General features: G+C 44.0%; 1 protein-coding gene across 1 annotated transcript in view; it reads left to right on the top strand.

Moving 5' to 3' along the window:
• The window catches only part of CTSE (cathepsin E), a 326,557-nt gene that overhangs the window by 126,778 nt on the left and 175,707 nt on the right, over nt 1-24,072 (top strand). The window contains 3 exon segments of the mRNA XM_085640901.1: nt 8,799-8,998; nt 20,690-20,812; nt 20,967-21,108. Of these exon segments, the coding sequence (XP_085497027.1) occupies nt 8,799-8,998; nt 20,690-20,812; nt 20,967-21,108 (465 nt within the window).

Below are 24,072 nucleotides of genomic sequence, written 5' to 3'. Positions count from 1 at the left end.
GTACTTAACATTATAATATGTTTTTTTTAAATATTAAATATAGTTGTATTTACATTTCTAACATATTTGTATATTTATTTTGTTTTTAAAATATTGGTTTGTTTGTTGATATTTTGTTTATTTTTAATTTTGAACTGACTGGAGTAGGAATACTAATTTCTACCCCTCTGCAATCCAACACTTTCCATATTGTTGCACTGACTGGAGTGGTAATAGTAATTTTTACCCCTCCGCTATCCAACACTTTACCTACTGTTACACTCATTGGAGTGGGAATAGTAATTTTTACCCCTCCGCTATCCAACACTTTCCCTACTGTTGCACTGACTAGAGTGGGAATAGTATATTTTACCCCTCCGCTATCCAAACACTTTCCCTGGAGTGGTAATAGTAATTTTTACCCCTCTGCTATATAACACTTTCCCTACTGTTACACTGACTGGAGTGGGAGTAGTACATTTGTATCCCTCCACTATCTAACACTTTCCCTACTGTTGCACTCACTGGAGTGGGGAAAGTAATTGTTACCCCTCTGCTATCCAACACTTTCCCCTACTGTTGCACTCATTAGAGTGGGAATAGTATTTTTTACCCCTCAGGTATCCAACACTTCCCCTACTGTTGCACTCATTGGAGCAGGAATAGTAATTTTTACCCCTACGCTATCCAACACTTTCCCTATTCTTGCACTCACTGGAGTGGTAATAGTAATTTTTACCACTCCGGTATTCAACACTTTCCCTACTGTTGCTCTGACTGGAGTGGGAATAGTAAATTCTATCTCTCCACTATCCAACACTTTCCCTACTGTTGCACTCACTAGAGTGGGAATACTAATTTTTACCCCTCCGCTATCCAACACTTTCTCTACTGTGGCACTCATTGGAGTGGGAATAGTCATTTTTACCCCTCCACTATCCAACACTTTGCCTACTGTTACACTCATTGGAGTGGGAATTGTAAATTTTACCCCTTCGCTATCCAACACTTTCCCTACTGTTGCACTGACTGGAGTGGGAATAGTACATTTTAACCCTCCGCTATCCAACACTTTCCCTACTGTTGCACTCACTGGAGTGGGAATAGTCATTTTTACCACTTCGCTATACAACACTTTCCTTACTGTTTTACTTATTGGAGTGGGAATAGTCATTTTTACTCCTCGGCTATCCAACACTTTCCCTACTGTTACACTCATTGGAGTGGGAAGAGTAATTTTTACGCCTCCGCTATCCAACACATTCCCTACTGTGCAATGACTGGAATGGGAATAGTAAATTTTAACCCTCCGCTATCCAACTCTTTCCCTACTGTTGCACTGACTGGAGTTGGAAATTTGAGTTTAAAGATTTTTAAATAGTTGAATGTTTTAATTTATGTTAGAATGTTTTTTAATAGATTTTATGTTATTGGTATATGTATATGTATATAAATATGTATTTGTTAAATGTTTATATAATCTTATATAATCATAAAATTATAAAATAAATTAAAATTAATAGTTTATTAATGGTTTTAAAGTGAACCTATATATATATCAATTATTATATATGTGTTTAACTTTTTTTATTTACATTTATTTGCTATATTTGTAAAAAGTATATTAAATCTAATTAATTTTTTTAATTAATTTTATTATTTAATATATTTAATATTTATAATTGTATTTTATATATATAAAATATTTTGTACAACTATATTTTTGACATCAATATTTTTTTCCGTTATTTTTGTACTTACCATTATAAATATAGGATGTCGATATTTTTTACATCAATATTTAAAACTCGATATTGTGGTATGGGGATATTTAAGGTGTCGATATTCTGTCAGTGAACCATCTACCCCACCCCTCTTCACTACAATCTAACCCAATCTATCCCACTCCACTCAATCTAGCCCACTCCAGTCTACCCCAATCTACCTTCTCCAATCTACACCACTCCACTACATTCTGCCCCAATTTCTCACTCCACTCCACTCCACTCTAGTCTACCCCACCCCACTCCAATCTACCCCACTCCATTCCAATCTACCCCAATCTACCCCACTCCAATCTACACCACTCCAATCTAACCCACTTCACTCGAATCCACCCCACCTGAAACCCTAGTCTATCCCACTCCATCTCAATCTACCTCAGTCCACCCCAATCTACACCTATCCATCCCACTCCGCCCACTCCAATCTACCTGACCCTACCCCCTCTCCAATCTACCCCACCCACTCCAATCTATGGCAATCTACCCCACTCCACTCCAGTCCACCCTACCCAACTCCAATCTACCCCACTCCATCTACCCCAATCCTGTCCACTCAACATAATCTACCCCAATCTACCCAACTCCACTCCACTCCACTCCAACCTACCCAAACCATCCTACTTTAATCGACCCCACACCACTCCAACCTAACCCACACCACTCCAGCTCAATCTGCCCCACTCCACTCTTATCTTCCACAATGTACCCCACTCTGCTCCAATCCATTTTACCTTCACTCCACTCCACTCCAATCTGCCCTACTTCACTCACACTAACCCACTCTACCTCAATCTACTCCGATCTATCCTACTCTGCTCTACCCCAAACTACATCACTCCACTCTACCCCACTCCTAGCCAATCTACCCCAATTCACTCCAATCTGCCCTACAAAAATCTACAGCATTCTGCCACAATTTACCACACTTGACCCCAATCCACCCCAATACATCCTCATTTTCTCCTCTCCAATCTACCCCAATCCACTCCACTGCAACCCAATCTACTCCATCTACCCCACTCCACCCCACTTCACTCAAATCTATCCCAAACTACCCCACTACAATCTACCACAATCTACCCCCTCTACTCCAATCTACAGTTCTCTACTCCACTCACAATTATCCCGCCCAACTCCAATCTACCACAAAATACCCCACTCCAATCTACTTAAATCTGCCCCACTCCACTCCATGCTACCCCACTGCAATCTACCCCAGTCTTCCCCACTCTACTTAAAGCTACCGCACTTCACTACAGTCTAACCCACTCAACTCCAATCTACCCCACTCTACCCCAATCTACCCCACTCAACCCCAATCCACCCCACCCCACTACAAAGTACCCTACCCCACTCTAATCTATCCCGCTTCACTCAAATCTACCCCACCCCAATCCACCCACTCCATCCCAATCTACCCCACTCTACCCCACCCTAATCTACCCCACTCCAATCTACCCAACTCCAATCTACCTCACTCCATTCTATCTCAATCTACTCCACTCCGATCTACCCAAATCTAACCTATTCTATTCCAATCCACCCAATCTACCCTACTCCAACAACCTAAATCTACCCCACTCCACTCATCATAATCTAGCCCACTTCTCTCCAATCTATCCCACACCACTCCAATCTACCTCACTCCACCCCAATCTACTCCACTTTACTCCAGTCTACCTCAATCAACCCCACTCCACTCTACCTTAATCTACCCCATTCCACTCAAATCTACCCCACTCCACTCTACCACAATATACCCCACAAAAATCCACCCCAATCTACCCACCTCCACTCCAATCTACCCCACTCCACTGCACTTGTATCTATCCCAATCTACCCCACTCTACTCCACTCCAATCCACTCCACTCCAAACTTCCCCACTCCACTTCACTACAATCCATCCCCATCTATCCTACTGCACTCCAATCCACCCCACTCCTGTCTACCCCAATCTACCCACCCACTCTATACCTCTCCACTACAATCTACTACAATCAATCCCGCTCCACTCCACTCTACCCCACCCCACTCCAATCTACCCCCTCCATTCCAATCTACACCAATCCATTTTAATCTAACATAATCTACCTCACTCCAATCTATCCGACTTCGCTAAAATCTACCGCACCCCACCCTAGTCTACCACACTCCAGCCCAATATACCTCAGTACACCCCAATCTACACCCATTCACCCAACTCCTCCCCACTCGAATCTACCTCCCCATACCCCTCTACAATCTACCTCACTCCACTCCAATCTATTCCAATCTACCCCACTCCAGTCCACCTCACTCCATTCCAACTTACCCGAATTCCCTCCACTCAATCCAAACTATCCCAATCTACCTTACTCCACTGCACTCCAATCTACCCCAATCTATCCCACTCCAATCATCCCACACCACTCCAATCTACCCCTCTCAACTTCATCTCAATCTACCCCACTCCACTCTCATCTACCACAATTTACCCCATTCCACTCCAATCTACTCCACCCCATTATACCTCTACTCCAATCTACTCTACTCACTCTAATCCACTCTACCTCAATTCACTCCAAACTACCCCACTCCACTCCAATCTACCCCACTCTGCCCCAATCTACCCCAATCTACTCCAATCTACCCCACTTGATTCCAATCCACACCAATCCACCCAAATCTACTCCACTCCAATCTACCCCACTCCACCCCAATCAATCCCACTCCACTCCAATCTACCCCACTCCGCTTCAATCTACCCCACTCCACTTCAGTCTACCCCACTCCACTCTAATTTATCCCAAACTATCCCACTACATTCTACCACAATCTACACCACTAAAATCTTCCACAATCTACACCCTCCACTCCAATCTACCCCACTCTAAATCACTCACATCTACCCCATCCAACTGCAATCTACCCCAAAATAGCCCTCTTCAATCTACCACAATCTACCCAACTCCAATCCAATCTACTTCAATCTGCCCCACTCCACTCCATGCTACCCCACTGCTTTCCCCACTCCACTCAAAGCTACTGCTCTCCACCCCAGTCTAACCCACTCTACTCAAATCTAACCCACTCCACTCCAATCCAACCCACCACAATCCAAACTTCCCCACCCAACTCCACTTTAACCCACTCCAATCTATCCCACTTTACTCCAATCTACTCCACTCAAATCTACCCCAGTACACCCCACTCCAGCCCAAACTACCCCACTCCACTCTACCCCAACCTAATGTACCCCACTCCAATCCACTTAACTCCAATCCTACTCAGTTCACCCCACTCCAATCGAGCCCACTCCATTCTTTCCCAATCTTCTCCACTGCAATCTACCCTTATGTAACCTACTCCATTCCAATCTACCCCACTCTCACCCACCCAATCTACCCTGCTCCACTACAATCTACCCCACTCCACTCCACTCCAATTTACTTCACTTCATTTCAATCTACCCCAATCCACCCAACATCACTCAACCCTAATATACCCCACTCCACTCTAATCCATCCCACTCCAATCCAACCCCAATCTATTCACCTCAACTCCAATTTACCCCACTCCACTGTATTCTAGTCTACCGCAATCTGCCCCACTCCACTACGATCTACCCCCACCCCATTCCACACCAATGTACCCCCTTCCACCCCAATCTACCCCAAATCAATCCATCCTACTCCAATCTTCTCCACTCCAATCTACCACTCCAGTCTACCCTACTCCCATCCACCCCACAACAATCTACCCCAATCCACTCCACTCCATTCCACTCCACTCCAATCTACCCCACGCAACTCCAGTCTACCCCACTTTATCCCCTCCAATCTACCCTACTCTACTCCACTAGACTGTACTCCAATCTACCCCACTCCAACCTACACCAATCTACTTCACTGCACTCTACCCAATCTACCCCACTCCAGTTTACCCCAATCTACCCCATTCTAGCCCCCTCTATCCCAACCCATCCCACTCCATTCCACTAATTTTTACATTGGTCTACAACATGGCTAAAACACATTGCCAAAGCCAATCGCTCTTGCATAGGCGAGACATATTGGCTTTGCCAGTGCTTGTTTTCTATACTGGATTGAGGTCTCATTTTGGCTCCCTAGAGTCCAGTGAGACTAGGTTTGAGTGCTGCAGGAAGAGGGTGTGTAGCAAACACTGCTACCCTGATAAGATGAGTTGTGTGGGTTTTAGAGGCGAGGTGTGAGAGGCGTAAACAGTCGAAGAAAAGAAACTCCTGTGCTAAACCAGGCATACGTGTCAAACACTGCTGACAGAGATTAGATACGAACAGATGATGAGAAAATAATATATGAGATAGAGAGGGAACCCAACTATACATTATAAGGACCCCGTAAGTCACAGTGAAAATTGAGCGTGAGGCCACACTATTTTTAACATGTTTGCCCAACAAAACAGCAAAAGTCGGTACAGGCACAGTCGGTACAGGTAAGAGAGGTGGGGCGGGGCGAGCGGGTGGAAGTCAGCATACGATGGGATAGGGAAAAATAAATAAAACCATTTACATTGTCCTCGCCACATCACCGACTCGGCGATGCGGCGAGGCAAGGTAAGTGGTTTTATTTATTTCTTTGTTTTATTTTCCCTATCCCTTCGTATGTCAACTCCCCACCGCCCCGCCCTACCGCCCCGCCCTACCGCCCTGCTGCTCTTATCCATTCCCGCAGCACCTGTTCACATGCTTCGAAGCACTGTGGTTCTAAGACAGGCGCGCAACACCCATTGGACTCAAAGGGCTTCAGCCCCCCCCGTCGTGTGTGGCAGTCTGGGATGAGACAGCTTCCCAGGCACACACACAGCCGCACTCGAGCACCTCACAGGTCTTTAAAAGACCATTTGCATGTTAATGAGGCTTTGCTGTTGTTTCACCCCTTCTAAGAGCCCCTGCAGCTCCACTCTGCCTATTGCTTAAAGATTCAGCCCCCCCCCGAAATTTTTTCTTAGCCCCCCCCCCCCCCCCGAAATTTGGCTCTAGTTGCGCCTCTGTTCTAAGATATATAGAAATATAGTGGCTTACAACAAATGAGCCCATAGAGAAGGCAAGTGACAATAAATAATAGAGTGGGCGAAATGCTCTGCACTCCTTGTGCCTGTCTTCTACGACCGCCAATGAAGATGACGAAACAAATTTAGTACAACCTCTAGTGGACGCCATAAAAAGCAGAACCAAAAGAGTTCATTTTAAACGTCAATTTTCATATGCTTACTTGACTACAGTTACTGCGAGAGTAAATTAATTCATATATGAAAAATTTGAACGAATATTAAAATGGTAAAACTTTTCTGCTACTAAAAATTATTTGGTGAAAGTTTTTCACCCAAAGAGCAGTGGCTGGTTTACTGAAAAAGGCCTTTTTAGGTCTCTCCTGAGACAGGGCATGCATTGTCACTTGCAAGACATTTTGTTTACTAAAAGGGGCTTGAAGCTCGCCCATTGTTTACAATATATTGGCTTCATTGTCACTCTGATTTACTGCCTCCTAATTGGCCATCACGTGTGGGTTCCTCTTCTTCTTATTTTGTTCTTCCATTCTGTGGAGGATGGACCAAGTGCTGATTCCTTCATTTTGATTATTGTCCTTCCGCTGCTCGTGCTAGACTTGAGGTACTGTTTTTTAATTCTTCTTCCCCTGTCGATGTTGCTTGTTCTCCTTTCCTGCGTCAGTGTTGCGTATTTCCTCCCCCCTCCTGTTGTTCGTGTTGTTTATCTCCTCACACCCACCCTTTGTTCATGTTGCTTGTTCCCTTCCACCCTCCGATTGACTGTGTTGCTTGCTCCCTCTATTTCTCCCTCCCACTGCCCATGTTACCACACCTGACAAACAGTGCTTAACTTGTAAAAGAATGAGTTCCAGTGCCCAAAACTCTGCTCAGTAGCCGACAGCTGGTGCAATTAAATGTTGGCACACACAATGCACAGTCTTAAATCAACGTCATGCCTTTCAGTTCACTGCCAGGCACTCCCTGCCACTTTACCTCTCTTCAGCAGGTTTTTTTTAACTTTTAGCCATGCACAGCAGCCGTGCCATTGTCAGTCATAGTCAAAGCCAATAGCTCTCACATAGGCGAGGCCTATTGGCTTTACCAATGTTGCTTGTTACAATCGTGCCGGTATTTTAGTGCTGTAGTACTGCTTCTGGGAAAAATCAATACAGCAGTATCACTGCACACTCGGAATGGGGGCTAAAATGTAAACCTGGGTTTGCCCCCATTTTTTCTGATCTCAGAATGTTGTCATCTTTCCATACAAAAAAATCTCCAGGTTTTACCAGGTGAGGCCTGCTGGGTGGAGTGCCCATGCAAAGTGCTAGAAAGTCAGAATGTTACAGATATTCACAAAGATTTTGCACATCACCATGAAAACGCATGTCAATATACTTAATCAGAAGGTATAATGAAGTGTAAGAAGTGCATTTCCATGGTGCCAAGGGTATGCAACAGCCTCTGTTTTTATTAAAATAAAGAGATGACATTTCTTCACCTGAAAAAATATTTTCCAGTTGGAGGAAAAATAGGTTAGTTAACTGTGCTACTGCCACACTGCTGCAGACTGTCCTTCTTTTGAAGAATGAGCGCACATGGAAATCAAAGACTTACAGGTGTCTTCATGATTAGAATTTTGTGAATCCTCTAAAAGTTAGAAATTCTCACAAATTGTTAGGAGGCACCCTACAATGCATAGATTTCTGATTTCCAAACGGATTCTTTGAGTCTCGGGTTATGAAATGGCCCTTCATCTAGTTGGAATCCTGATAGATCCAATAATTGGCATTTCCGTTCAACTATGCATACATTCCTGATTTTCAAAAAAGCTAATAATAAAAGAATCAATTTTTTTCCAAAGAGTGCTTAAACTGTTGACCAGTAGTATCCCGGTTCTGATGTTGCATCATATGCACAGGCTTGTTTAATGCTTGACACACCGGAAAAACATGAACTCATTCCAAATCACTTTAGGTCCATCATAGACTGTAAACATCTACTGAGAGCTGGATCTCTGCCCTCTGCAGGTTCAAGGAATCAGCGTGGCCAACCAACAGTTCAGAGAGAGTGTCAGCGAGCTGGGCACCACCTTTGTGGATGCAGGTTTTGATGGAATCCTTGGGCTTGCTTACCCATCGTTGGCTGTTGGAGGCTGCCCTCCTGTTTTCGACAACATGATGGATCAGAATCTGGTGGCTCTACCATTATTTTCTGTCTACATGGACAGGTAAGACTTCAAGTATTCTGTTAAATTCCCCAGGTTTGGATATTGTTTTTTGTGGGGGAAGCACAATGAGACACAGATGGCTTTTGGGGGGGAAACCAGGTGTAGGAGAAGAGTAAACTTTCTCAGCTTGCTAACTGAAGCACCATGATTCAATGTTTGCATTTGTGTGATTAAAATTGTAAACAACTTATCTGTTCGGTAAATTTATCTTCCACCTAAAAAAGAGAAGTATTAAATATGGACACAACAAAACACGGTGCTGCCCAACACAAACGATGCAGCGACAGATATAGCAGAAGCTAAATCAGCAGATTTTACCAGAGCAATAGGAATTGCAAACAAGAAATTAATCTATGAAACTTCCTTTGATATCTTCAACAAGATCAATTTCACAAGACGTTTAGTAGTAATTTTCCAACTTCTTCGAAATTTTCAATATAGCCAATTTTACAAGAAATTTGGCAAGTGCTGCACATATTCAAAGAAACGGTTGCTAGATTGAGGTAATCACAAAGTCTGCATCTTTGTGCTGCCTCTGGGGCGCATCTGGAAGCATAGCATTTCCTGGAGGTGAAGAGGAGCGTGTAGTAAAGCAGCAGAGCACAGGCTGAAACGAGAATGACTCGCCAGTACCATAAGTGAGATAACATGCGTGACCATAGTATGAGTGACCTCCAGTTATTAGACCGCTTTATTACGAAGTCAAGTTAGATTGTGATGAAATGTTGACAATTGTTGCAGTTTTGGGTACAACTAGACACCCACAGAAAGAAAAGTTGTGCTCAGACTAGCAAAGGAGAAGAGTTCAGAAGCTGAAAATCTGAGAAATTATAGGAACTGCCTGTCATCTTTCTTAGAGTTTTCTTAGAATCAGATTGCCAAGAAGTGACTAATAACTTAGTGGACAAGGCACAGAACCAAGGTTCAGGAGAAGCAAATTCTCCAAGAAACTTGAACCGGGAAAGTTGCAGCTGAGACAGTAGTTCCAGAAAGCTGGGACTGACCTTTGACGGCTAATGCAGCAGACCTAAAATGTATGTAAGCAAGAGGTTGATAGCTATAATCTGTAGTTTCTTTTCTTACTGGGGTGAGTTTGTACTAGGCAAATCCTGGCGCTCACAAAATGCGTCTTGATTCTATAATATACGCCCAATTTACTTTGGTGCTCCTAGCGAGTACGCTAGTGTGTATATATCGTTCTACACACAATTGTACTCGCTGACAGTATTATACTGACATTTTAAAGTGTAGATTGCATCATACTCGACTAGATTAAAGTCAGTTAGAACATTGCCTAAAATTGGGGGCAAAACAACACTGAAGCTTAATCAATAAACGGGAGAGGACATTCATATAGGAACAGCCGTGACGGAAGTAGAACCGGCAGAGAGGTGAGAAAAGAGGATAGAATTTGCGAGCCTGACTGCCCTGAAGAAGTAGTGGGTATTCCCCTATCGACGAAACACGTGTTGACTGAGCGCAGAGAATTAAAGACAAAGATCAGAAAATAACGAACCATTATTTTGTGTGCAATTATTAATAATGAAATGTTTATATAAACTTGCGTGTGCTGAGGATTGCATTAAGCTATATCTGTAGGTTAATCTATAAGCAGGCATGAATCTCACAGTGTACGAAAACACAAGGCCGCAGAATGAGAAGCAGTGGCAATAAAAGACGGAGGAAGGCCGAGGGAAGGAGTGCTTGGAGCCCAGATGGGAAGGGGGGAGCAACAGGAGGAGAGACCGAGCATGTGCCTTAAATCCAATTAATAATCAAAAGAAATAGGTAAACTATGAAAGTGAGCAAGAACATGGGGACATGGGAGCTCACATAAATAAGACAGCTGGAAATTCGTGGGGTTATGGTGAATCCGTAAAGCATGGTAAGCGTAAACTTGTAACACAAGCATCAGTACTTAAAATGAGTGACAACCATGGGTATTATGAGGGGTTTAGCAGCGGGAAAGGACAACGAACGAAGGATATTCGTGGTGATAAAAGTTTTTTGTTTTTTTAAAAAATGTGTTCATTAGTTTCAACCAAGAGAATGTTAACAAGATCCACATTCCATCACCAGAGATCAACTCCAATCCAATCCCTCCAGCCCACCCAACCCCCCCCCCCCCTTGAGGCAGAAGAAGCTAAGGACAAGTACATTGACAAAATAGAAACAACCCACTATTATACAGAGGCAGAGTTATCAAAGGAGGGTACACTGAGAAACAGCCAATGGGGACCCCACGGACGGGCCCAATAAAAACCAAACTCCGCAGATGATGAGGGGATCAAAGTTACAGCAAATCAGCAAGTACATGCGGGCACACAGTGTTGATATAGAGGGCTTATATAGAGTGTCACTACAAGTCCGGCCTTTATAACAGGTATGCGGTTAGCGGAGCCCAAAAGTCTCTGGGACGAGAGGTTTCAGGTAACTCTTCTTCGTAAGTCAATAATTGAGTTTTACAATACAACAGCTCACGCAGCCATTTTTTAATTGTCGGAGTATGTTTTGCCCCCCAACATTGCGCCACAGCCCGCTTGGCAAATAAGGTAGATACAGCAATAATGCGTCTATTACAGGGCTTTAGGCGGTTCATATAACCTAATAGACACACCTCAGGTACACATTGCACGGGTTCCAATACAACATCAGTGAGCAGTTTCGTCACTTCCGACCAGAAGGCAGACACACCCGCACATTGCCATGCCACATGCAAAAAGTCTGCATCCGCCATGCCACACTTCACACAGTTAGCAGTGTCACGCAAGCCGTATCTATGCAGTTGCAGCGGCGTATAATATAATTGATGTAAAAATTTAAAATGAATCATTCTGAGGTTGCAATTAAGTCGACCTGTCAGAGTGCAACACGCCGTCCACACTTCAGGCTTAAGAACTGCCCCCAATGCCCTCTGCCAGCGTACACAGGAGGGTTGATCGCTGATGTCCCGTTCTCGTAAAGACGCATTATAGAGCTTAGTGATTAGCTTATGACGTTTTTCATCCATCAGCAGCACTTGCAATGCTTGCAGCGCGGTGGGTTCCGCAGGATAATCTGGGTATACAGTCTTAACGGCCTGTCGCACTCGGATATAGGTAAAGCTAAACATAAAGCCACAATCAGCCCCCTTCTGGACCTCCTGCAATGTTTTAAAACGTCCACCTAAATACAAGTCCCCTAACATCAGAATACCCCCCTTGGCCAGCTCATGCCGGGCCTGCGGCTCGCGTGCCACGGAGATATCAGGATGTGATAACAATGGCAGCGATGGAGCATACACGTAGGGTAACCTAGCCCGCTCAGCCAGCATTCGCCAAGCCCATGCCGTGCAGTAGACAGGGTTTATCTCAGTACGCGGTCCGCCCGAGCCCCCCAATAAGGTTGCCGCCGGTATCGGCAGGGGAAGAACCGCATCGGATTCAACTGCCACGTGGGGCTGAAATCTCTGTGGAAAGTGCCAATAGTGCGCAAATTGTGCTTGGGCACAAAGGAAATATAATCTAAAGTCTGGGGCTTCAAACCCTTCATAGGTCTGCGCCAAGAGATCCCAACTACACCGTGGTTTCTTCCCTCCCCACATAAACGTTATCAATGTGGATTGAAGAGTACGGAAGAATGCTTTATTCAATTTAACAGGGATATTGATATAGTAGTAAAGCAATTTAGGAAGCAAGGCCATTTTAACGACTGCTATTCTATCAGCCAAGGAGAGGGGTAAACGTGTCCAGCGTTCAACCTGATCCGCCATACGCGTTACTGTCCGGCCATAATTTTCTGGTATCACAACCTCTGGGTCCCTGTGTACCCAGACCCCCAGGTATTTAACAGGGTCCGAGGACCAGGAAAGCGGAAACTCCAGGTCAATCTCCGTGGTATGCGCCGTCAACGGAAATACTACAGACTTGGACCAATTTATTCCAAGACCGGAAAAGCGGTGGTGATAAAAGTTAGGGTGCAGTTTGCTGAGATTGTGAGACCTCATTGTAAATACGATTGGGGAAAGATAGATTGGAAGGAGTTAACTGTGAGCAGCACCATAAATGGATGTAAACAGGAGAGCGATATTTGTGCCTTGTCACCATAAAACGAATTTAAATGGAAGAATTAGGTGTGGAAGAGAAAATACATAAATGGGCATCTATAGGATGCTAAGTACAGCCTTATGAAAAATGAGAGAGCTATGGTATGGCCACAAGGTAATGCCAATGGTGTAACACAAAATGATAACCCCCACTCCCCGCAGAATGTGATGAAGGCCCCCAAGTCTCACAAATATTCATTGGTCTTGGGATGAATGCACCCCAAGAGTTGCCGGGGCCTGCGTTACGTCACTGGCTATAGCAGAAGAGGGAAAGCAGTTTCAGTCCAGGAAGTAGGTGCAAGGAGGAGGCGGGACATTATCCTCATTGGTCTCCCAGACTTTTCACAGCCCCATTTGTATTCCCAACACCCCATCCGCATTACAGTAGAACTCATTCATTTTACATGCAGGCCCAGTGTTTGATTCGCTTTGGCTCACCATAGGGTCGCACACTTCTAGAGACAAGTGGTAAAGTGTCAACCTAACCTGCACTCTCGGCATATGGGTTTACCAAAGAAGAATCTTCTGGTAGGTGAGCCATCACCAGCGATCACCATTGGTTCATAAGTAAAGTTTGGACAACGACAGAAACCAAAATAAACATTACAGACCAGGATTTTTGTTTTTAAACGACTACACCGAGCCTCGTTATTCTTCTGGTAACAAAAATATTACATGACGTTAATAATAATACTTTCCCCCAGAAATAGTGCAACATAGGACAATTTGATAAAATCTTAGACCTGCCGAATGCCCCATTTTTATGGACTAAAGCTGCAGATTTTCAATGGTGTTTGTAATTTTCCATCAAACAAACCAATAGAAAACAGGGTCTAAGGGAAAATTTTTAATGACCTGCCCAAGTCCTAATCCCCTCTTCAAACTAAATACACACACAAAAAGAGAACTGGGGGTCAACAACAGAAGCACATAAAGAGATGAACGCAAACGTTAGTAAACAGTCGTAATACCACACAGGCATTCAGAGCAGAGCAAGGATTACCATCAATCTACCTCTCAAAGTAGAGCATGTGTATGAATCAATCAAGCTCTAATGATCAATATTATCATTTGGTCATCCGCCAAGAGTGGAAGGTCCGTCCCTTGATCATAAGGACTCCCTTGCTGGCAAGCTCTGTTGCTCAAAGTAAATGCCGTTGCGGGACCATGCAAGAAGAAGAAGAAGGTATGCTCATGTCCATAATAAAGGAATCCCATGTAGTGCAGTGCAAAAAATATATATTTGTGAAAGAGATTTTAAAAAGGTTGCGTGGAGAGACAAACTACTCTGAATGATACAACCCTCCTCACATCTAGTAAAAACGGTGCAGAAAAAACTATAGCAGTAATCCCAAGTGACTGCTATTTTTAGGTCATAGCAGTAATCCCAAGTGACTGCTATTTTTAGGTCGACATGTTTCAGCCATCAGGGGGAATTCCCCACGGCTTTCTTCAGGACCTATCTAAGTCACACCAAGCTACTGCATACATAAACACTCTATTCATAAAATAGTGTGAAAAGAGAGTAACAGGGGTTGGATAAACGATACAACCTCACTTTGGGGTAAAGTCCTTCTTTTAAAAAAATCGCATTCACGCTCTTCTATACACGGCGCTATTATGGCCGAATATTTAAGGGCAAATTGTGCGCCCCCAGGTTTAATCGTAACAAATGCACCTCGGCTATTTCTAGAGGACAAGGTTTTTCGCAAAGACTGGTCTCTAATAGCCTGGCGCTGTACGCGCGATTGGCTGATTTTAATAATCAGCACGGCCAAAAGAGTGGCTGACTCAATCCTGGTAGAGATACAGATTTTAGAGTCACAAATTAAAACTACCATAACTGCAACATTATTTAAGAAAAACCTGGAGGAGTCTAATGAAAACAACAAAGAGTTTAAAGACTCCATTCTATTGACTAAAATCGAGAAATTTAAAAAAGACTTGGCTAAGTTTAAACATGAAAAAGTTTATCCTTATACTAGTGAGAACTACTCTCCGCCGGAGTTCAAGAGTAATGGCAAGAGATTTGGATCTACCTACTCAGGTTCCAGCTAGGATGAAACTTCCAGCGAGACTGATGAATCTGCTACTCAACGACCTCGCTTTCAAGGGAGAGGCAGATTTTCCAGGCCTTACAACCAAAGGGACATGTTTACACCCCATTTCCAACAATGGTGGCCACCCACTCCATGGGGATATCCACCTCAACCTTTTCAGTCCCCCATGGCACCCTTTCAACCAGCATTCGATGACCAGTCTTTTTTAGGATATGGCCCACCAAGATCCAGAGGCAGAAGAAGAAATATTCAGGCCCAGGTACGCTGGGACCAAGCCACCAGTCCACACTCAGGTACCCGGAGCAACACGAAGAAGAACTCTGCCCAATCAGGGAACAACCTAAACCCAGCCTAATAGTAAATTTGAGCCAGCGTATTTTGTCTAAAGAAGAGGAACTTGTACTTAATAGAGGGCTCGGTTTTGTCACCACCTCCGATGGTGACCCCTACCAAATTCAGTGCGAGTTGGCACAATTCTTTAGAAAAATAAGATTACATTATTTTTTCAAAGACAAACAACAAACAGAAGATGATCTGATGGAACTAAATACAGGTTTAAGACCAAGATCCACATTTTAATCCCCAGGGTACGTGGTTCCTCCCCAGGTGTTGACTTTTGAAAACGCAGTCAAGAGTGAGATCATCGAACTGTGCAAACAGAAGCGCGATAGTTATAACAATTTACCGCGCTTGGAACATCAGGCCCTACAAGCACTAGCCAAGGACGATGGTATCACCATCAAACCAGCTGATAAGGGGGGTTCTATAGTCATTTTAGATTCTACTGACTACAGAACTGAATGCTTACGCCAGCTCAGTGATGATAAGTCTTATAGGGTCCTCACTGAAGACCCTACTGTGAGACTGCAGAAAATCATAGGAGATTACAGCGATGAAGCAGTAAATGAGGGATGGATTACAACGCGGGAAGCCCAATATTTACAAACTAAGTTCCCCATAATCCCTTATTTTTATATTCTACCTAAGGTACACAAAGCCCAAAGACCTCCCCCTGGCAGACCTATTATCTCAGGTCAAGGATCTATTCTGGAACCCTTGTCTACTTTCGTAGATTATTTCTTGAGACCAATTGTACAGAAAATGCCTACGTATCTACAGGATACGAAAGATGTTTTACGACTGCTTCACCAAATCGAATTTGACACGGAGAGAGACTTTTTAGTCTCCTTCGATGTTGAATCTCTTTATACCTCAATTCCTCAAGATGAAACCTTGGATACTGTAATGTCAATTTTGGAAGCTACTGACCTGAAATCCATTACACCGGTACATTTTATCATGGCCCTAGCCCGGCTGGCAATGAAAGACAATTATTTTAAGTATGAGAATACCTTATACTTACAAATATCAGGGACCAGCATGGGGAGTGTTTTTGCGCCCAGTCTGGCGAATTTGTACGTCCACGCCTTCGAACAGGAACATGTTCCAGGTCCCACTAACCCTTTTTTTGCATCGATTCGTTTGTGGAAGCGTTACATCGATGATGTGCTGGTAATTTGGCGTGGTGATCACGAGTCAATTCTTGCTTTTCATCATTGGCTGAACACACGGAATGATTTTTTGAAATTTACCGTAGAGATCAATAAGACCAGGTTGGCTTTTCTTGATTTGTCCATTTTTGTTACACCTCAAGGCCTTGAGAGCGAAATATACCGCAAACCCATGGCGCGGAACTCACTCCTGCGATATGACAGTCAGCATTCAAAAGCCTTGAGAGATAATTTACCCTATTGACAGTTTCTCCGCGTTCGTAGAAATTGCTCCACCTCTGAGTGCTTTGAGAAACATACCAGAACTTTAACAACGCAACTTTTGGATAGGCATTATCCTCGGAGACTGGTTAGGCGAGCTCTCAAACGGACCACTAATAACAATCGTGAGGCCCTACTTGAGCCACCAGTGTAGAAACTACCTCTTGACAGGTTGAATTTTGTGCATACATTCAGCACATTATCGAATCATTTTCAGAAGAGCATTCAAAATCATTGGCGACTCTTGAACTGTTGCAACGAGAAAATTGCCTTACCTTTGTTTGTCTTCAAGAGAGCTCGCAACATCAGAGATAGATTGGTTTACACACGCCCTAAAGTACTGCCAAAAAAGCCGGTGGGCACTTTATGGGACCTACCAGCAGTAACATGCCATCATCCTTGTGGTGGTTGCTCTGTATGTCCACAGACTTCACACACGACAACTGTTGACATAGGAACCAACAGACCTTGGGTGCAATCTCAGTTTACGAACTGTAATAGTAGCAATTTGATTTACTTAATCACTTGTCCGTGCCAGACTAATTATGTCGGGATGACAACCTGTAAAGTTAAGGCACGTATGTTGGAACACAAAAGCACCTTCAGGTGCAAGAAGCTCACCATTAGACTCATGAGGCATTTCTCAGAAAAGAATCACGGCGCAGAAGACTTCAAATGGACAGTCTTAGAAAAACCTGTTATACCATCACATGTTAGCGACATCGCTAGGTACTTGTTTGTGAAGGAGCAAAGATGGGTTCACAAGCTCCATAGCGATGTCTTAGGTCTTAATGATGATATACCCTGGGTGAGTCTCTAATATACCAGATTTTTCTTTCTTACTCAGACCTCTAGGGTTTATACATCATACCGATTAGGCAACTGCACCCGCTGTCATACTTAAGCTTGGGATTTATTCTCATGTTTATTTTCGAGTCCTATGGTAATTATAGCTGTGTTCCCACCCCCGACATACTGGAAGGGATTTGATGGTATTTGTATTACAGGACTCACTAATATTAGTGTCCCTTGGCCCACTAGCCAGTTGTATATTGTGGGCGCTAAATGAGTTATCATACTTTGGCTCTGCTACATGACATCTCGTTAGCATTGACTATTCTAAAATACACCATATAGATCAGTCAGTTTCTTACTATACCAGTTTACACCTGCACCGATACGCATTGATACTTAATGCAAATAAAGTTTTGCTTGAAAATTGAAGCATAAAAAACACTACAGGTTTTTACCACACGTGCTTTATTTTCATTGTTGTTTCAGCTGCCACGAGCGGTCTCTACCATGGGTTGTGTTGTAAGTTATTAACGTCCTTAAGGGCACTCCCTAGCACCGTTTTGAGTTGTGCCTCTTGGAAGACTCACTGAAGGCTTGTTTTGTTTTGAGATCTTAGAACTCAGTGTATTTTGAAACAGGGCGAAATAGCCGCATGATCATCTTTGCGCTGGCTTCAGCGTGTTATGTTTCCCGATCTTATGGCTTGGTCAGTGTACGATAAGCCATGTATAATAAACTACATTTGTGAAGCTTGTGACGTCACTGTGAAGTCCACGCCGCGACGTTATCAACGCCGTGACGCTTTTCACGTATTCCTGTAGCGTGTTGCCTCACGTGTCACCCCGATGACGTTAGAATTCCCAGCCGGAAGCTTACGGTGTGCAACCAGATACACTTGGGTACTTAATGTCGTTCCTCTGTCAAGTCGTCGCCTCTCCCCCTGACTCAGCACAGTCCAGAGGTAACGACGGACAGGTCAGTTCCAGTGCCGGGGCTCATCTTTGGCGTATGTTTGTTTTTCACTCTTGGTTTTATCGAGCGTAGAGGGTTTCCTTTGCTAGCGCGCTTACATAGCGGGCATGCTCGTCTTTTCTGGTAAACTGCTACTAATTTGAAATACGCTTTAGATTCAGGCCTGTTCTCTCCTGACTCACTTAGTTTGTTTAGACTCCTTACCGCTGTTTCTTTGACTAGAGTTCTGTCATGCGGACATAGCAGTATGCACTTGTTTAGGCATACTTCTAAATATATAAACTTGTTGTGAATATATGAGTTTGTACTTGGGGCAATGTTGTTGAATTTAGTATTCCCTTCTAAGTGATCAATGCCTCGCTCTTCCCCCCTTTTTTTCGCCTGCAGAGCGGGGCCTCATAAACCTGAGACAGGTTCCAGGGAGGTGAGGTTTGATCCTTTATCATGACGGGTAAGCTGCATTTGCTTATGGTTTGAGTGGACACAGAAACGTTTTTGGTCTCACTACTTTGAAGCACATGGGATGAATGAGCTGTTCATTACTTTTGCTCTATTGTTTTAGGTGACGATTGCACCCTGTGATTGGAGGATGAGTACAAAGTGAGGTTGTATCGTTTATCCAACCCCTCTAACTCTCTTTTCACACTATTTTATGAATAGAGTGTTTATGTATGCAGTAGCTTGGTGTGACTTAGATAGGCCCTGAAGAAAGCCGTGGGGAATTCCCCCTGATGGCTGAAACATGTCGACCTAAAAATAGCAGTCACTTGGGATTACTGCAATGACCTAAAAATAGCAGTCACTTGGGCTTACTGCTATAGTTTTTTCTGCACCGTTTTTACTAGATGTGAGGAGGGTTGTATCATTCAGAGTAGTTTGTCTCTCCACACAACCTTTTTAAAATCTCTTTCACAAATATATCTTTTTTGCACTGCACCACATAGGGTTCCTTTATTATGGACATGAGCATACCTTCTTCTTCTTCTTGCATGGTCCCGCAACAGCATTTACTTTGAGCAACAGAGCTTGCCAGCAAGGCAGTCCTTATGATCAAGGGACGGACCTTCCACTCTTGGCGGATGACCAAATGATAATATTGACCATTAGAGCTTGATTGATTCATACCCATGCTCTACTTTGAGAGGTAGATTGATGGTAATCCTTGCTCTGCTCTGAATGCCTGTGTGGTATTACGACTGTTCACTAACTTTTGCGTTCATCTCTTTATGTCCTTCTGTTGTTGACCCCCAGTTCTCTTTTTGTGTGTGTATTTAGTTTGTAATTTTCCAGCCATCAACAAATGCAGTGATATGCTCATTAAAAAATCCTTGCACAGCCTGATGCTGTCTGAAGAGCGTTACACGTGCACGCACGTGCCCTGTATTCAGCGGCCTCTAAAAGCCTAAAGTAGATTAACATCATATTGTGAATTAGCCTCTACTTGGAAAAACTGCAGAGTATTAACGAAAGGGACTTCAAAACTTGAGAAATACGAGAATTAAATTCTTGCGAAAGAGAAACTGAAACTCAATCATAAAAAACAAATTCGAAAGTAAAGGGCAGAAGACATTCCACAGAGAAGTCAATATCAAAAACCAAACAAAATAAGATGCTCCGATCTGAATTTAGGAGAGATTTTAAAATTCAGAATAAAGGAATGAACAAATTGGTGACGAATACAAATACAGTCTCTGGTCGGATGAGCACAAATGTATATGCAATGCTTCAACTGAATTCCAGCCAAATGTATTTATTACTATTTCTATAGTTCTCATTCAGCCACACCTTGAGCAGTACAAATTCAATATAATTAACGCCATAAACTTCTAAATCATTCAGGAGATCTCAGCGAAAAGGCTCAAGAGTGACTTCACTGTATCAAAGAATCCGTGTTTATGAAAACTTTCAAAAATGGCTTCACTAAAAAAACACCATTAGTGGAAGAGGTTAAAGATCTGTTGAAGAAACACAAAACGCAATGATTTTCTACAGTTTGTCCACTTTGCAGGAACCGGAACTCGCCTATAGGAGGAGAGTTGATTTTTGGTGGCATTGACTCCTCCCATTTCTCAGGAGAGCTGAACTGGGTGCCGGTCACTGCACAGGGATACTGGCAGATCAAGCTGGACAAGTAAGACCCTGCATGCAAAGTTTTCATTGGCTGCTGAAACATTCCTGTATGGCTGGGATCTAATCTCACAGTGACCCTTCCCTTCCCTTCACTTTGCATCACCTGTTTAGCCCATTTTGTGTCTATCTAATACATGTTTTATTTCTCTCAACAGCATTAAAGTTGGTGATGAGGTTGCCTTCTGCCAAGATGGATGTCAAGTGATTATTGACACGGGAACATCCATGATCACTGGCCCACCTGTGGATATTGTGAAGCTGCAGGATCAGATTGGTGCCACAGCAATGGATGGCGAGGTGGGTTTAATCTACCAAGGTGGAAAATCATATATCATTTAACTGTAAATGCATTCCACAGAAAGCCCAAGACGCAGAAAAATGCTTACACACTGCCCGCCGCAGTCAAAACAATCCCAACTGAACCAACCCCATGCCAGCAATGACAATCCCTAAACTCAAGCTTACCCATCCGGTCATTCAAGAGTAACTTACCTCTACTCTGCATCACATCACATTCACAATTAACCAACTCTCCATAAAAGCAGGGTTTGCACAACTTCTACAACCCGACTCACCTGTCTGGGGCCTCAATGTGTATTCAATACATTCACAGCGTAAGTTTGCAGTTGTAGCACTGCACAACCAAATGCTCAATTTAAGTGGCGGCTGGTGTTAAGGGGCGAAAGGGGCGTTGCCCTACTAGCTTCAGTGTCAGTCGGGACTAGGATCGGGGAGGAGAAGAAACTGTAAACAATGCAGCAGCTGCAGCTCCCTTCCTAAAAAAAAACGCAATTTGTATTCAACTTGAAGCAATGAGCACTTCATTTGAATCAAATGAAATGCTCACTGCTTCATGTTGAATACAAATATACAAATTCCGTTTTTTTTTTAGGAAGGGATGAGGTCAGAGACCTCCTGCGCATGTGCTGGTCAGGGCGAAGAATATTGCTCGCCCTCAAAGCACATACGAGAACAGTGATGTCCGCCTGAAGGGAGTGGCCAGAGAAAGGGAAAGTGGTTGGGTTTAAATGGGGCGCTTATGCTGGGGCCCAGGCATTTTTAGCAGCGCGCTATTGAAATGAATGGCGAGGGCAGGGCTTGACTATCTAAAGACAGAGTAGTGGTGGGTGGCAACAATTGGAGCTCCCCTTGACTTCGCGCTACTTTTAGGCCTCTTTATTGGAAAATGGGAGCTGGGGGAGTGGGCTGTGGAAGAGTTAGACTGCGTTGCTCTGATTTCAGCATAATCAGCACGCTTCTCCCCTCCACGCTCACTCGCCATGCACGGCTGGTGTCTGTGGCAGGAGGCCCTGCTGCTGCTCCAGGTCTCCACCGACACAGGTAAGACAGATCAATGATGAGTTTTGTTAGCCATGCCAGGCCCTGCAGCGAGCCTCCGTGCAGCTGTGCACGACTCCGTGATAGCCATGGTATCTAGCCTGGGGGTCATCACTTGGAATGCCCGACTTAGCCTCCAACCGCCCAAAGCTGAAGAATCGATTTGCTTAATTAGAACACTCTCCGACTGGTTAAGCGCCAAGGCACAACAAATCACTTAGTCCTGAGTGCTGTATAATCGGTTTTCCTTAGCTCTGGGCTGATAGATTCCACTCTACGCACAGCACTTTCGCTATGTCGTCCTTTGCCCGAATCCCCCTCCACCCCCCCTGCTCTGGTCTATTGCACAGCAGATTTCACTGCCCTTTAAGGTGGGCGTAAGATGTTGCAGTCCTCCGTGGGCTTCAGTACAGGGCTGTTGTGATGCACGAGGGGATGTCATTGCAGCGCTCATTCACGCCGGCCCCCGCCAGTGCCTTCATTCCGGCAGGGATCAGTGGAGTCAGTATGGCGCCTGGGCTCTGTTATAGCTTACGCTGGGCTCCGAGGGCTACCAACACCTAGCCTGCACAGTGTTCCTGCTACAGAGCTGCCCCTGGTGTAGGTGAAGTGAGGGCGCGCTCGTGGGTGGACTCCAAAGACTGTGGACTGGAAGTTATACAGGACGACTCTCCTGTGCTCTACTCAAAGGCCCTTAGAGTAGACTGGACCGTGCCGCGAGGACTTCGGAGCCAGGAGAGGTCACCAGCGGTCAGCCAGAACTCAGGTATGGGAGTCCAGTGCCCAGACCCACAAATAGGGTTGATGGTCCAGTGCGGTGACCCAGAGGCCTGCCTATTTACTTCTCTTGCCCTGGAGGCCATGGCAGTACCTTGCCAACCAGCCCTTAGCTAAACCGTCTCTGTGCGTGGTTGAACCAGGTACCCCAGAGAAATAGTATTTGGATGCCCACTCTGGGCCACCTATTCCACGCATGTGCTGCATCTGTATCACTTTCCACTGCTGTAGGTGCACATTATTATCATACAAAGAGACTTACTCCTCCTACACAACTCGCTTCAAAAGATGATGCCCGAATCACAGAATACTGCAAGTATGCTGTATTCCATGTGTTGTCTGTGTTTATTGCTTGGGACGGACACTGGCACCAGCTGCAGTCACAGCAGAGCACAGCAGATTATTGACAGGCTGGGGTGTGACAACAGGTAAGTAATTTCTGGGCAAGGACAATTTCTCACTGTATTTGAGCCAACTTTTATTTATAATTTTCAGCAGCTACGAGAAGCCTCCGAGCAAATACTCTTAACTCGGCTCTCCTCCTGCACTGAAATAACTTTTAAAAGTTTGTTGCTTTAACAATCAAGATTCTACATTAACCACATGGGCTACCTTTAAGCATGTTTTGTTTGTTGCATTGAATCCTCACGTGGGGATTGTTGATCGACGAATGAAATTTATTTCACTCGTCAGGTATCACGTTTTCATATGCTGCTTTTTGACTGTGGAACTACATTTATTCCCTCACAGCATCGTCGTTAAAGGCGGTGCATGCTTTTTATTTATCTTTAACATGCATTTTGAGACTCGCTGGGTCTTGTGTTGCCTCTATTTTTGTTTTTTATATTGCAACAGAGGAATCTGTTTTTTTCCAACATTGCTTTAAATGTGGCTCCTGTACGTGATACAAAAAGGCTGAGTTATTATTTGACTTTCACATTCCATTTTGTTTGAACTATCATGTGTTGTGTGACTTTTTTGGCAGTTGTTATTGCCTAATTGATGTTTCAAAGTAATTTATTGATCATTAAAAGCAGATTCATTTTCTAGTATGTTTGTTGTCGTGCGCGCTTTGAGGATAGTTTGGGTGTTAATCAAAGTGAGAGGTGAAACAACTAAACTAGTCTTCTTGACCAATACTCATTG

The sequence above is a fragment of the Triturus cristatus genome, chromosome 1_1 (genome assembly GCF_964204655.1).
Source record: "Triturus cristatus chromosome 1_1, aTriCri1.1, whole genome shotgun sequence".
Classification (NCBI taxonomy): domain Eukaryota; kingdom Metazoa; phylum Chordata; class Amphibia; order Caudata; family Salamandridae; genus Triturus; species Triturus cristatus.
The sequence above is the reverse complement of the archived record's forward strand: the minus strand, read 5'-3'. Positions and strand labels throughout refer to the sequence as shown.